The 14,839-nt window shown below is 35.6% G+C and overlaps 2 protein-coding genes across 2 annotated transcripts; one reads left to right on the plus strand and one right to left on the minus strand.

Annotated features, from left to right (window-relative positions):
* Positions 1–1,713: 1,713 nt before the first annotated feature.
* LOC106109855 (probable malate dehydrogenase, mitochondrial) lies at positions 1,714–6,637 on the minus strand. Its single transcript, XM_013291496.1, has 6 exons — positions 6,257–6,637; positions 5,929–6,139; positions 4,641–4,837; positions 3,140–3,379; positions 2,712–2,804; positions 1,714–2,334 (listed from the first exon to the last, which is right to left on the minus strand). Exons 1-6 carry the CDS (start codon positions 6,329–6,331, stop codon positions 2,125–2,127), a joined length of 1,026 nt encoding a protein of 341 aa, XP_013146950.1. The 5' UTR covers positions 6,332–6,637; the 3' UTR covers positions 1,714–2,124.
* Positions 6,638–6,944: 307 nt separating this feature from the next.
* Positions 6,945–13,890, plus strand: LOC106106295 (vacuolar protein sorting-associated protein 45). The gene is made up of 9 exons (XM_013286859.1): positions 6,945–7,141; positions 7,445–7,643; positions 8,306–8,455; positions 8,765–9,024; positions 9,705–9,839; positions 10,629–10,769; positions 11,201–11,338; positions 12,117–12,368; positions 13,376–13,890. The coding sequence occupies exons 1-9, from the start codon at positions 7,049–7,051 to the stop codon at positions 13,712–13,714; spliced, it is 1,707 nt and encodes a 568-aa protein (XP_013142313.1). The 5' UTR covers positions 6,945–7,048; the 3' UTR covers positions 13,715–13,890.
* The last annotated feature ends 949 nt before the right edge of the window (positions 13,891–14,839 follow it).

Genomic DNA, 14,839 nt, shown 5'->3' on the forward strand with positions numbered 1-14,839 from the left:
GGGTGGGCGCTGACTAAGCCCTTACGCTACATACGATGTAAACACGGTTAACGGATTATTAAATTATATACATATTGTAAAAGTGTATGGTTATTATGTATACATACTGTGCATTTGTAATTATACAGAAGGTTAGTTGTAAGTACGGATAGAGATTTCGATTTGAGTTAGTGCGGCATCGCGGCCGGCTGAGTGTCGGGCTATGAGTGCGCGACGCGTGTGTGCGAGCTTGCGCGTGCGCATGTACGTGCTCGTGTGTGTGCGCACGTGCATGCGATCTTGTCTGTCTGTGAGTCGGGCTGTGGCGCGCCGGACGCCGTCTAGCGACCTCTATAACTGCAAGAAATACCTTTTAAACTAATAGATTCATCCGAAAATGTATATAGTTTTTAATTTTTAATGAATTGACTGGTATTTATACCTATATTTCACTGTTATACGGATGAGCGAGGGAGGTCGCGGCGAGCGCCGGCGGCCGCGCCCGGCGACTCTCCACATTGTGATTTCTTTATAAAACTGTAATGTTATTGTAAGTAGCCGAAAGAAAGATAATCCTTGTAAGTCCAAACATACGCAAAAACAAAGTTTTGGGAGGACAAATCAAATAAATAAGATGCAAATCTACCTCGCCTTTTATTTTCTATCTATCAATGTTTTCAGTATTTAAAAAAACTCCTAAATGGAATAGATCTATAAAAATTGCCACCTTATAGATAGATTCATTTAATGTTTTGAATGTCCCTTTTCTTGCTTGTATGAGTGAATATCTACGTTATAACGTAAAATTGATTTTACAGCGATGTTTATGGCGCTATTAGAACTTTTTGTCTGAAAATTGTGGGGACGCAAATTGGCGATAACTCTGTAATCATACGATTGCGCCTTATTCCCTCCGCGACAGTTTTTGTGGTTTGTACGTGTAAAATTATTAGGTGTACTATATTTAATGGTATTCCACGGGCACTGATTTGAATTTCAGATTTTTTCAAGGTCAAAGGTCATAAGAATCATTTTTTCTTGTTCCTATTTCACCAAAATCTTTAGTTTTATTTTGATAAACTATGAAAAACTGTACCAGTGTGACAATTCTTTTGTAAGTTAATTATTGCATCGAGTGTAATTTTATAATTGCTAAAGATTATACTATAAACGCTATTTACTAGTAGCATAATGAACCTTCAAATAATAGTATATGTAATCGGGTAAAAATAGTTTGCGATCAGTGCCAATTCCATTTTGCTCTGTGCAGTTACGTGTTAGCGATGGCAAGTCCTCGTATAAGCTGCAACGACTCGAAGACTCGTTGGACTGGAGTGACCGTCTTCTGCGCTTACCTCGTGCTCCTCATGTTAGAAATATATATTGAATTTTATGAAAATCAATCTTATTTGCGTATCTATAATAAGATGCGTTCAATGTTCAACTAATTACATTAATAAAATGTGCGCAATTGTGTATTTTTCTTTTAAAACCACAGTAGCCTTTTTAAATTACCTACGAAAGTAATCTATATTTCTATACCAATATAATAAATAGGAAAGATTTGTATTTTTTGCATGCATTCGGTCACTTAAAAACTACTAGACCGATTTTAAAAATTCATTCACCGTTAAAAAGATAGTTTCTCTGTGACATGGCTATTTTTTTTTAATTTCACGCGGACGAATTCGCGAGCAACATCTAGTCCTTATTATAGTAATAAATAAAACTCAATTTATTGTAGTAATTTTATTACCAACATAACATCGGGGGCCAACAATTTATTTACAAAACATTCTCCACACAGACAAGTTTCAACTAACAAAAGCAAAATGCAAATATAATCGGTTATATTTAAACATTCGATATTGTTCAGATAAAAAGAATAATTCAATAAATAGTGAAAGTAGATAGATTTTACTAAAATAAACATATATTTGCTACTATCTTTAACCAGGAAATATGAATTAACATCGAGAATTAACAGATATGTTAAAGTCGTATTTATTGTTAAAATATATTTTTAACATAAATTCAAAAACTGATATATACCATGTTTTCTTTGTATTAGAAGTACATTTTAACGCGAATTTCAGTACAGTTCTAATTCTATTTTCTGTCCGATCTCATTCCTGGTTTAATATTCTACTTTTTGGCGAAGTCTTCACCGGTCTTGATGTTCTTGAGGAGTTCGGGTATGGCCTCCTTGAGGAGCTCCTGCTCATATTCATTCAGGTCTCCGTAGCCCAGGTTCTTCTCGACTCCGTTGGGTCCAAGCTGCACGGGGTTGGCAAAGTAAGCAGCTTCTGTCAAATCTGACTTCACATATGCACATTCCACTACATCTGATTCACCCTGGAAAGACAAATATTATTGAAAAAACCTATATAATAATAAATGTATATACAAAAATGTTAATATTAAAAATACATTTTTTTATTTATTATTGAGATAATTTGACTTTACTAGTTTTTTTTCTTCGGCAAAAAGTTTGCATTTATTAAAATTCAGTAGTATGTTGGTTCTATAAGCTGTTCCTGTGTGGCTTGATGTTTTTTTGCAAATTCTTCACCCCTTAATTGAATAACGTGAAAACATATAGCTTATAGCCTGTCGTAATTATAGAGCTTTCTATTAAAATAAGAATTATTCAAAAATACGCTGTAATTGCTGACATCTTATATAACAAACAAGTGTTTACGTTTTAATTCATTAATATGGATTTACGTTACCTTGAGTCCCCGCAGCACGGCGCAGGCGAGGCGCGCGCCCGCGTACGCCATCGACAGCGTGGCGGAGCCCCCGCCGGCCTTCGCCTTCACCACCTGACAACAATATACAATATTACTTCTCTTTTACACAACATAAACATTATATAAACAAGACTTCTATACTTTTAAACTAATTAAGAACGACTTCACATAATTATTACATATATTAAGTTATGTTGATGATAATATCAAGAAAGTTTAAATAAATTAGCCGATTGTCTCTTCATAAATTTAAACTAATCAATATCTTTACTGTTTATTTATCAGAAACAGTACATAATATAAAAATAAATAAAAGATCCTATAAACCCAATTGTTTATCCAGACAACGGGTACTATGCTATAAAAAGTAACAATAGGTAAGATTTTTCATTTTTACATCAATTTACCTCAGTACCAGCTTCCTGGATCCTCTTAGTGAGAGCCTCAATCTTGCTCTGGTCAGACAGTTTGACAGCGGGACAGCTCTGGCTGAGCAGTGGAATGATGGTCACACCGGAGTGGCCGCCAATGACTGGGATCTTCACTGTGGTGGGGTCCACACCGTTGATCTCTCCGATAAAGGCGGCTGCGCGGACCACATCTAGTGTGGTTACACCCAACACCTTAGCGGGATCGTATACTCCGGCCTGGAATTTGGACACATTATTACAGTGGAACAATAAGTTAAAGTCCAAGGGAAACACAAAATATTTTAAGTTATAGAGGTTTTAAGTTATCAAGGGTCTATGTTGTAGAGGTTTTGGGCTCTGATGGGAAGGGAACATATTATTTTTTGAAGTTATCGAGGTTCTAGTGTACAATATTATATTACAATATAATATTATTATATATATATGAAGAGGGATTAATTTATTGATTGCAATAGACTTCGATACTACTAAACCATTGCAAAACAATTTCATCGTTAGAATTATTTGTCACCAAGTAATATACACTATATCATAAACACATCAATGGAAAGGGTATGGATGTGACAGAAAATGAGACATATATTCTTTGCCACCCAGATAGCTTGTTTACTAATTCTTGTACACTATTAACTAAGCTAAGCCTGTGCAAGGATATGGTTTACTGTAATATTTTAATAGCTTATTCAAACCCTCAACCACGAGAGCAGACATTCAAAGGCTTAACAAAAAGATACACATAAATTTTAGTAAATATATATGTTTGAGTAAAATCAATGAGATGTCATAAAACAATCTGCAACGTAATTATTAATTTACGTCCATTTTACGTGACATTGTTAACTGGTGATTGTTAGTTGTTCAAACATTGATCATTGTTGTATTGTTCAAATGATACATGATCATTTGTTGTTCATTTTCACATCATAAATGTCATTGTTAATATGTTGACAATATTTCTTTTAAACTTATAACACAAATCAGAATCTGCATAAAAAATGTTCATTTTTTAAATTAAACAGTAATAAATAAGTGTGTGTTAACAGCCTCATGATCTTTCATGCAACTACCCACAACAGTACATTGAAAGAATGAAATATAACCATTAAAGGCCTGTCCCAACTTGGGTGATAGAGGATAACTTAAAAATGGCATGACTGTCAGATAAGGTAACACAATCTGACATTTCCATTACATATTTTACATTTTTTTTTAATATAAGGTGGCAAACAAACACCCGGCCACCTGAATCCGCCAAAATAGCAAAGCAACCGCTGCCCATAGACGCCTGTCTTCTGTGTGGTCATGGTATTAAAGTGGGCACTACCACTGTTGTTACATGTTGCATTGTTATTAAACAATTTACCATTTGGTGGGACAGGTCCTAAGAGTTACAAAATCACATTGACAAGCATTGGTCTAATTTCTCTACAACGGGTAGGAAATAAATATCCTCAACTATACATAAATAATATCTTACCTTCTTGAGTACCTCTGAAGCGATAGGCACCATAGAGTTGACAGGGTTGGTGATGATAGCCATGATAGCTTTGGGTGCATTCTTGGCAACACAGTCGGCAATATCCCGGACGATGGATGCATTTGTGTTGAACAAATCATCTCTGGTCATGCCCGGCTTGCGGGGAACTCCAGCAGGAATTACTACTAGGTCGGCACCTGGATAATGAAAGTAATACATAGAAGTATTTGATTTTACACATTTTAAAGAAGTGTGTGCGCTATAATATTTCAACTTTGTTAATATTGTGAATATTCCTGTTTACTTGAAATCATCATCATCATCACCAGCTCACTATACGTCCCCACCGAGGGGCTCGGAGCCTGCAATAATACGGGGTTGACTTTACACATATCTTTGAATTTTTTCGCCGACATGTGCAGATTGCATCACAATGTTTTCCTTCACCGTAAGAACGTCGGGTAAATTATGTACATATGAAAATTCGAAAATCACATTGGTACATGGCGGGATTCGAACCCAAGACCTGTAGATTACAAGTCAAGTGTTCAAACCACTGAGCCACCGATGCTCTTAACTTACACTTTACTTGAGATCAGTCTTCATGTAATACCTACTTCATATTTTTATATAACCTTGTGTATGATTGAAAAAATTGAAATCTATATTTGTTATCAGCAAATAGATATGACTTTTATCTTTAGTCTTAGTATAGTAAGATTGGAATCCCTTTAACGTTGTATTGGTTAGATTTATTAAAATAACAATTATGTTAATAAAATATAACAATGAGATATGCAAAAAACATCACATAAATTGGATTATAAGTCTCAGAGTAATTTTTTTTACATACACATAAAAAATCCGAATGAATTGAAAACCTCATTTTTGAAGTCAAAATATGGTATAATGTGTATAAAGTGAGTGATACTCTCTTAATTCCTTGTTTGTAGGACATTTGAAGTATATAACAAGTTTACATAAATCAAAATGTGCTCATTGTTAGTTTTCCCTGACTTTAGACTATTAATAACAATACTCTACACTAAAATATGGCTTCATTATAACCTATCAACATTAATATAATTATATTTCTATAAATTAATATTATTTGCAATGAAAGTTGGGTAAAATTTGACATTTGCACATCAAACATTTCATAATCAGTATGTCCTTGACAAAGATCCCAAACTAAAATTAGGTTACACACTTCAAATTGTAGATAAGCGTTATGTAACACTTTTATGTACTGAAAATGTATATAAACAGGTATATAAGGGTTACATACACTCAACAGCTGCAGCTAGCTCTTCAGGACCCTTGTGCCCGGAGACCTGGGCTGGTGTGTCCATGTGAGAAAGGTCGACGGCGACTCCAGGGGTCACCGGCGCGATGTCGTATAGCGCCAGTCTTGTCACCAGAGGATTCTGCTTCAGCAGCAAAGCCAGTGGTTGACCGATACCACCGGCAGCACCCGCCACCACCACTTTGAAGTTTTTCTGCAAAAATAAACATTTTTGTAATTGTAATTACATCTGGTTCTTTCCAGAATAAGAAATAGAGCGGTAGGTATAATGCTGATGTGCGAAAATGTGCTTCAATCATCAAAATTATACCTGTGATGTGGTGGAGAATTTAGCGCCATTCTGGACCGCTACACTGGCAACGGGTTTCAGGGTACGGGAAAACATTTTATATATGTTTTATATTAATATTAAAATAAATGGAATATGCCGCGTAAATTAGATTCCTCCTGACCCGTCCGACCTTTCGTTCGTTGATAACTAGTGATGTGATGCAATTGACGTCATACGTTGTAGCAAAGTGCTATTCTTGATGGTATAACGGAAAACTTTTATGTTAGCGGATTCTTGGTTACTCGTTAATTCCATTCGACAATCGAGTTTCCTATAGGAAACCTAAGAAAGGAAACCGAAAAAGCAATTTTCTTTAACAGCTTCTTAAAATGATGTTAATAAAGTAGAATAGTATGTTAAACAATTATTTTGAATTATTAGTTAATTAATAATTTCAAGAAAATAAGCACTGTACAAAATAAGCGTTTATTTGACTTTGACATATTCACTTATCAACTATTTTTACATTTTACCAGCAAATTGATTGTGTATAACTTTATTTTTAGTAACATTTCATAAATAAAAAATCTAAATATCCGTTTCGTCGTTATTTCTGGTTTGATTTATTTTTGTTAGACAGTTTAAATAATTGTACTCACAGTTTGCTGCGTTGGTAGAACTATGATTTTGATATGCCAATGTCACACATTTTATGTTCTCATTCTTATTGTCAAATGTCAAAACAAATAATTGGATTTCGAAAAGATTTATCTGATTAGGTGAAAAGTGTATTTATTTCTGCTATTTACGACAAAACGTAAAGTTTAAACCATGAATGTTATAAAGGCACTAAAGATGTATATCACTAAGATGACTGAAGAAAGCGGTCCAGGAATGAAAGTTATTCTAATGGATAAAGAGACTGTAAGTTTTTCTTAATTATTTATCTTAATGTTTAAATACGTGTTGGCATTATGCTAGATTAGACTTTGGTGAGGAATATTTGTATTAAAACACTAAAAATTGCCAAGTTCTTAAAACTTTTATAATTTTCCTTCCGCGACCACCCACTTTAGATTCCAACATATCCTAGGAAGTGTATTGTTCTTCGAATTGCGTATTATTTGACGAATTTAAATAGCCGCCGTTTGCATTCTTAAAGTATATATAAATAACATGTATGTTAATTGATTTTTGTATGTTATAATATAATCAATATTTTTTCAGACAAGTATAGTCAGTATGGTGTACAGTCAATCGGAGATATTACAAAAAGAGGTATATCTGTTTGAGAGGATAGACAATCCAAGCAAATTTGATAACCTAAAGCACATGAAATGCATTGTATTCCTTCGTCCAACATCTGAAAATATTGCATTGCTGTCCAGAGAGCTACGCTGTCCTAAATATGGAGTTTATTTTATTTGTAAGTTGTAAATTAAGACTACTTTATACAATATTATGTAGTTTAACCATTTATTTATAATTCAACCATAACCATTTATATCAAATCTAAATATATGAAATATTTGTTACAAATCTTGCCAATATTATAAATGCAAAAGATTAGATTTATGGATGTTTGTTAGAGTTTTCTGCCTAAACAGCTGAATGGATCTCAAGAAAATTTGGTAACGGTGTTGAGCATAGTCTGGAAAAAGACATAAACTACATTCTTTTGTTCTTTTTAAATTCACATGGACAGAGTCACAAGCAAAAGCTCATAGATGTATAATTTTGTAGACACAAGTAAATGTATCATAAAATCTTTTTAAGAATGTTTTTTATACAATTCAATGTTTAATTAAAGTTTCCTGTTGTACAATGTCCAAAATAAACCATTACTTTTGTACAACTTATTTCATAACTAGCTTTCGCCCGCGACCCTGTTCGCGTGGAATAAAAAAAAACAAAAGTGAGTAGCCTATGTGTTCTACCAGACTATCCTCTACATCTATACCAAATTTCATTGAAATCCATTCAGCCGTTTAGGCTACAAACTCTAACAAACATCCATCCATCCATCTAAACTTTCGCATTTATAATATTAGTATGAAGTATGATTGTTACACTAACCATGTAATTTAGATTTCAGTAATGTGATATCGAAGGCTGACATCAAGACGCTGGCGGAGTGTGATGAGCAGGAGGCTGTGCGGGAGGTTCAGGAGGTGTTTGCTGACTATCTAGCCGTGGATAGACATCTCTTTTCATTTAACATTGTTGGATGTTTGCATGGTATGTAGACTTATTTAAATATAGTTTAAAGGACAATGCAGCAAGATTTTATTGATGGAGAGATTTTTTTCTAGAAGAGAAATGAATGTTAGATGACTCCAAAATGGCTCCAGAAATCCTGAAGAATATATGGGCAAATTACTTTTGTTTTTTTAATTCCCTGTTTGTATAGTTGTGGGCTAAAGTTATTGGATTGCATAAAATGTGATAATTAAAAATGGTGGGACGTTTGAATGACGAATTTTATTTTTTAAAGATGAAATACTGGTATACTTATTATTGGGATATTATAGTGTTTGTGTCCCCCAGGTCGGTCGTGGAACCAAAGCCACTTGCAGCGCGTGTCGCAGGGCCTGCTGGCGCTGGTGATGTCGCTGAAGAAGCGCGCGGTGGTGCGCTACGAGGCGTCGTCGGAGCCCTGCGCGCGCCTCGCGGAGCGCGTGCGCGACCTGCTGCGCCGCGAGACCGTGCTTATAGACAACACTATACCCTTCAACGGAGATGTGCCCGCGCCGGTACTGCTCATTATCGATAGGAGAGATGATCCTGTTACACCGTTGTTAAATCAGGTAATATAGTAAACCCTCTATAACATGCTACCGTACAACACCCCCATATAACGCTATTACTCCCTATAACGCGAATATTGAAGATGAAGAAAAATATTTATTTTTATAAAAAATTCCACAAACTTAACTTACATTTTTTTTCACAATAAACACAATCTAAAATTAACACAAATGACTAAAAGTACTAAAAGTACTCCCCTATAACGTTATGTCTCTGTCCTCTTGAAAAGCGTTATACGGGGAATTCCTAGGCGAATTTCTATAACGCAAAATCGTTAAAGTGTTATAAGTAAATATTATAGCCTAAAACATATTTTGTAGATATGTGTTAGTTGATGGAAGTTTCAAGGGTGTGGTTTTTATTCAAATACTAGCTTTTCCCCGCGAGCCCGTCCGCATGGAATGGAAAAAACTTAGTGGAATACGTGTTTTTCCAGACTATGTTCTATATCTGTGACAAATTTCATTCATCGCAATAAGAGAAAGAAGAAGAAATTACTAGCTATTTTCTTTCTTTAAAGACATTGAAAGAAAGACATACAGAAATATCATAGTGTATTTACAATGAGTTATGTGTGAAGTCAACCAACCCGCAGTGCACTCAGGCCCGGAGACTAGGCTCGGAGCCCCTCAGTGGGGATAGTGAGTTGGTGATGAATGAGCCAGGTATGTGTGTGCAGTGGACGTACCAGGCGATGGTGCACGAGCTGCTGGGCATCAGCAACAACCGCGTCAGCCTGGCGCACCTGCCCGACGTGCACAAGGACTTCAAGGAGGTGGTGCTCTCCTCGGAACAGGACGAATTCTATGCCAAGGTCAGTAGACCAGTAGACCTGCAGTTCAATGGGTGATCAGAAAAGCTTGTAGATATATACTAGCTATCGACCGCGACTCACTCCGCGCGGAAAAACAGTAGCCTATGTTTTCTTCCAGACTAACTCCACGGTTGGGGCTACAATGCTGACAAACATTAGTCCATCTAAATTTTTGCATTTATAATATTAGTTCGATGACTTATTGAGAGGCAGTTCAACATTTTCAAGCTATGTTTAGTTCAAACCACACACAAGGGGGTAATTTTAATAATCAAAGGGGTTGTTTAAAATTATGAGACAAAATAAACTCAATACTAGATATCAATATCCAACTTAAAAATAAAGATAAATTCTAAAAAATGCTTTCATAACTGTTGGATGTAATTTTATAAAAATTATGTATGGGGGCATATAATTTTAGAAATGTATATACGCCACAAAAAGTATGGGAATGTTCTAGGTTCTAGGTTGTTAAGTAAACATAATTTATATGATTTTTCTATTGAATTTATGAGTTTAAATGATTTTTTAACTAAGTCTATTAAGTTGTAATGATTCTGCATTAATAATGTCTTGTAATAATTAGTATTTAACTACCTGTTGCCCGCGACTCCGTTCGCGTGGGATTAAAAAAAAACAAAAGTGAGTAGCCTATGTGTTCTTCCAGACTACCCTTTACATTTGTACCAAATTTCATTGAAATCCGTTCAGCCTTTTAGGCTACAAATTCTAACAAACATCCATCTAAACTTTCGCATTTATAATATTAGTATGATGTAATTTTTGTAGAATTTGTACGCTAACTTCGGTGAGATCGGGCAGACTATCAAGTCCCTGATGGAGGAGTTCCAGCGCAAAGCCAAGAGCCACCAGAAGGTGGAGAGTATCGCTGATATGAAGAACTTTGTTGAAACCTATCCATTATTCAAGGTAAGTTGATTTAGAAAAAAATATAATATTACATGTGTGAAATGTAAATTTTGTTTTAATTTTTTATGATATCTATGTTTTTTAACCTTTTTGTTGTGTTTAATCAAAAGTGTTCGCGGTCTTGAATTCTAAATTTTGACGTCCGATTGTAATCGCTTACGAAATTACGACGTGAAGTATTTAAGATTCCTTACCGACTTTTCAAAAGAAGAAGGTACTCAATTCGTCTGTATGTTTTTTTATGTGTGTTACGGCATAACTCCGCCGCTAGTGGACCGATTTTGATAATTCTTTTTTTATCCGAAAGGAATAAAAAAATGGGTCCCATTTTTTTGTTTGATTTTTAGAGTCAAAGACTTCGACGTAGTTAAATAGTTTGGGTCAAAGTTAGTGTTGGTGTCAGTTGGTATTGTAGCAATGACCGTGTCCAGAAAATGTGTGGCACGGTGACGAAGCACGTGTCGGTGGTGGGCGAGCTGTCGGCGCTGGTGGGCCGCCACCGCCTGCTGGAGGTCTCCGAGCTGGAGCAGGAGATGGCCTGCCAGAGCGACCATGCTAAACACCTGCAGGTCAGTCGGTTGGTGTAAATAACGTTATTCATACTTCTCTATACTAATATTATAAATAATTGTACTTTTGTATGTATTTTAAATAATTCAACAATTACTGTACCGATTTCGTAAATTCATTCACCATTAGAAGCTACATTATCAGTAAATAACATAGACTATTTTTTTTAAATTTTACATGGACAATGTCGCGAACAACAGCTTTAAATGTGTTTTTTAGAAAATTATCCTTTTAAATGTTTTTTGTATAAGCAATAAAAAAACAAATTCAATTTTATTCCTTAACAAATAAGCTAAACCGCTAAATGTTGAAGATATTGGAAGTATGGGCATTGCCAATTATTTAGGCTATGTCTAGAGGGTGGACAGCGTGATTTTTTAAAGGGGTAGTTCCCCTTACTTTTAGGTGACGCCTATATAGGCGTTTTTTTCAGCAATACTATGCATGCAAACACAAGCATTTTAAACTGTAAACATTGTTTTAACCAAAATAACCTTTGTTCCAATAGCTGTAAGAACTTCTAAGATACAAATACATCATCCATTTGCCCTTATCCCTTCCGGAGGGTCGGCACAGTATGTGCTGCTCCATACATCTCTATCAGCCATATCTGAATCCACTCCTTTCTTAAGCATATCCTCTTTCACACAACCCATCCATACTTTCTTCGGTCATTGTAGCCATCCACAAATCTTAACACTTTTAGGTTTATATCCCTATCATCTTCGCATAACATGCATACAGCAGTTTCTATAGAAACAGTTTAATTTACCATAGCGTTTAAAAGCGCTGATAGGCGAGGAGTCTGTGCGCGAGTGCGACGCGGCCAAGCTGGTGGCGCTGTACGCGCTGCGCTACGAGAAGCACGCGGGGAACGCGCTGCCCGCGCTACTGGACTCGCTGCGCGCGCGCAACGAGGCCAGCGTGCGCGCGCCAGTGCTCGCGCTGGAGTGGGGGGGAGCGCACGCGCGGAAAACTGACCTCTTCGGCCTACAAGACGCCGTTAAGATAACCAAGAGATTGTTCAAGGTCAGTATTATATCTTATTAGTAATCGCCCGCGACTCCGTCCGTGCGGAATTAAAAAAAAAATGACTAGCCTATGTGTTCTTTTAGCCTATACTATACATCTGTACTAAATTTCATCAGAATCCGTTCAGCCGTTTAGGCTACAAACCCTAACAAACATCCATCCATTTAATTTTCCCCTGTCATATTACCTTTACGCACGTTTTCGTCCTCCGAATAACTACATCCGTCATCTTAATCACTCCCTTTTTGATGATACATGTTATTTTTTTGTTTATTTATACTAATATAATAAATATTTGTATTTTTGTATTTTGTATGTAGTGAAATAAGTCAACTGGGACCCATTTTAACATTTCTTTCGCCAGTAAATAAAGTCGCGAGCAACTACTAGTCATTGATACCTTTAATGTAATTCTCATACCAATTATATGATAGATTATTCGCTCAGTAAGGCAGAATAGTGTTGGAAATATTTAATTACTAAATCAACTTTTATATTTTTTGCTAGTATAAATAATAAATTTCAGGACGTAATATTAAAGTACACTTTTATTCACATTTATTTATACACATTTAACAGTGGTAGAGCCCGCTTTAACATCTTAGCACTGCAGGGCCGGCTCCCCCCAGTAATACCACGACCACACAGAAGACAGCCGTCAAATGGAAACAATTCCGTATTTCCTCTGATGAGTGTGGTGCCGGAGGCCTAATTTAAGTCCCTTTCTCTTTACCACCCTTTTCTTATAAAGAGAGGTTGGGAAGAGGAAGTGGATTTGACGGTGGAAAAGATGCATAGGAAGGGGAAATATCCTCTTTATGTGCGTCTCCTCCTCCGTCAGATAAGGGTAGGCAACGCATCTGCAATTGCGGATGTCTATGGGCAGCGGTCGCTTCGCCATTTTGGCGATTTGGTCGCCTGCTCGTTTGCCATCTTATGTTATAAAAAAAGAAAATTCTAAGTTAGGCATGTTGATACAAATTTAGAGCATAAAATCTTTCCAGGGTTTAAATGGCGTAGAAAACATCTACACTCAACACACACCACTCCTTAAAGATACCATAGAGGACCTCATTAAGGGGAAACTACGCGAGAACTTGTACCCTACTCTAGGTGGAGATGAGACCAATGGACGGAGACCACAGGACATCATAGTGTTTATTGTGGGAGGTGTGACGTACGAGGAATCCCTCTGTGTGCATCAGATCAACCAGGCGAACCCTGGGGTGAGGGTAGTGTTGGGCGGCACCACCATACACAACTCCACCACCTTCATGGAGGAGATAAAGTCAGCAATGCAGGGCGTGCACAGAACACATACGAGGCATATCAGAAATGTATAAAGTCCATTTACTTATAATTTTTCATATACAGGGAAAAACGTGTACAATGGACTACACCTTGGTCGAAGTTATGACTTAACTCAACTTACTTTTATCCAAAGTTTCTCCTTGTTATCTATACTATTATAATAAAGCGTAAACACACACTTATTTTTTGCGTAACATGTCAGCAATTATAGCATATTTTTGAATAATTCTCTTTTTAATAAGAAGCCATACACTTACGTCACGCTTTAGGCTATACATTTTCATGCTATTAAACTTAGGGGGTAAATGTTTTGGATAAAAACCTTAATGTGGGAAAGAGACCTTGTATGTTTGTGTGTATGGGATATGTATGTATAATTGTATGGAATTTGTTTACTGTGATTTTTAAGTTATTTGTTTACGATATCATTTAGGTTATATAGTTAACTATATGAAATATTTTACGTAAATGTATTTTTAACCTTTTTTATTATTATTATTTTAATTTTATTCCTAAAATTGTAAAAGCAAACTATGTAATTAGTTTGAAATAATTATTAAAGAACTCATTGTTATTTGAAAAAAACTATACTGTATTTGTAAAAAAATTAAAATAACTCGCTTTTGCCCGCGACTACGTCCGCGTGGTATAAAAAAAAAAAACCAAGTAGCCTATGTGTTCTTCCAGACTATCCTCTACATGTATGCCAAATTTCATTGAGATCCGTTCAGCTGCTTAGGCTACAAACTCTAACAAACATCCATCCATCTAAACTTTCACATTTATAATATTAGTAAGATTCACTAACTTCAGTTACTTTTATCACAAAGTGTGCTGTGAACTATGTCTTAAAATATAAATTTTGTAATAAATTCATCAATTGTTTATGTCACTTATTATATGGACATAATGAAACGCCGGTACTTAAGTACACAGTTGTTTAATTACTACAGTAAAATCTCGATAACTCAAACCTTGGTAACTTAAAAACCTCTATAACTTCAAAAAGTAATATATTCCGTTCCCATCAGAGCCCTAAACCTCTACAACATAGACCCTTAATAACTTAAAACCTCTATAACTTAAAATATTTTGTGTTTCCCTTGGACTTTAACTTATCGAGGTTCTACTGTATATTACATTTTGGTTGTAATAAG

The sequence above is a fragment of the Papilio polytes genome, unplaced genomic scaffold (genome assembly GCF_000836215.1).
Source record: "Papilio polytes unplaced genomic scaffold, Ppol_1.0 DF824269.1, whole genome shotgun sequence".
NCBI classification, from domain to species: Eukaryota; Metazoa; Arthropoda; class Insecta; order Lepidoptera; family Papilionidae; genus Papilio; species Papilio polytes.

Excerpts from the sequence above, each read along its gene's own strand:
- LOC106109855 (XM_013291496.1), bottom strand. The coding sequence starts at position 6,331 with ATGTTTTCCCGTACCCTGAAACCCGTTGCCAGTGTAGCGGTCCAGAAT. Across the intron at positions 3,380-4,640 it reads CTTCAGAGGTACTCAAGAAG|GCCGGAGTATACGATCCCGC; the intron begins GTAAGATATTAT and ends TCCAAATTCCAG. Across the intron at positions 2,805-3,139 it reads TCCAGGAAGCTGGTACTGAG|GTGGTGAAGGCGAAGGCCGG; the intron begins GTAAATTGATGT and ends TATTGTTGTCAG.
- LOC106106295 (XM_013286859.1), top strand. The coding sequence starts at position 7,049 with ATGAATGTTATAAAGGCACTAAAGATGTATATCACTAAGATGACTGAA. Across the intron at positions 8,456-8,764 it reads CATTGTTGGATGTTTGCATG|GTCGGTCGTGGAACCAAAGC; the intron begins GTATGTAGACTT and ends TGTGTCCCCCAG. Across the intron at positions 10,770-11,200 it reads AAACCTATCCATTATTCAAG|AAAATGTGTGGCACGGTGAC; the intron begins GTAAGTTGATTT and ends GACCGTGTCCAG.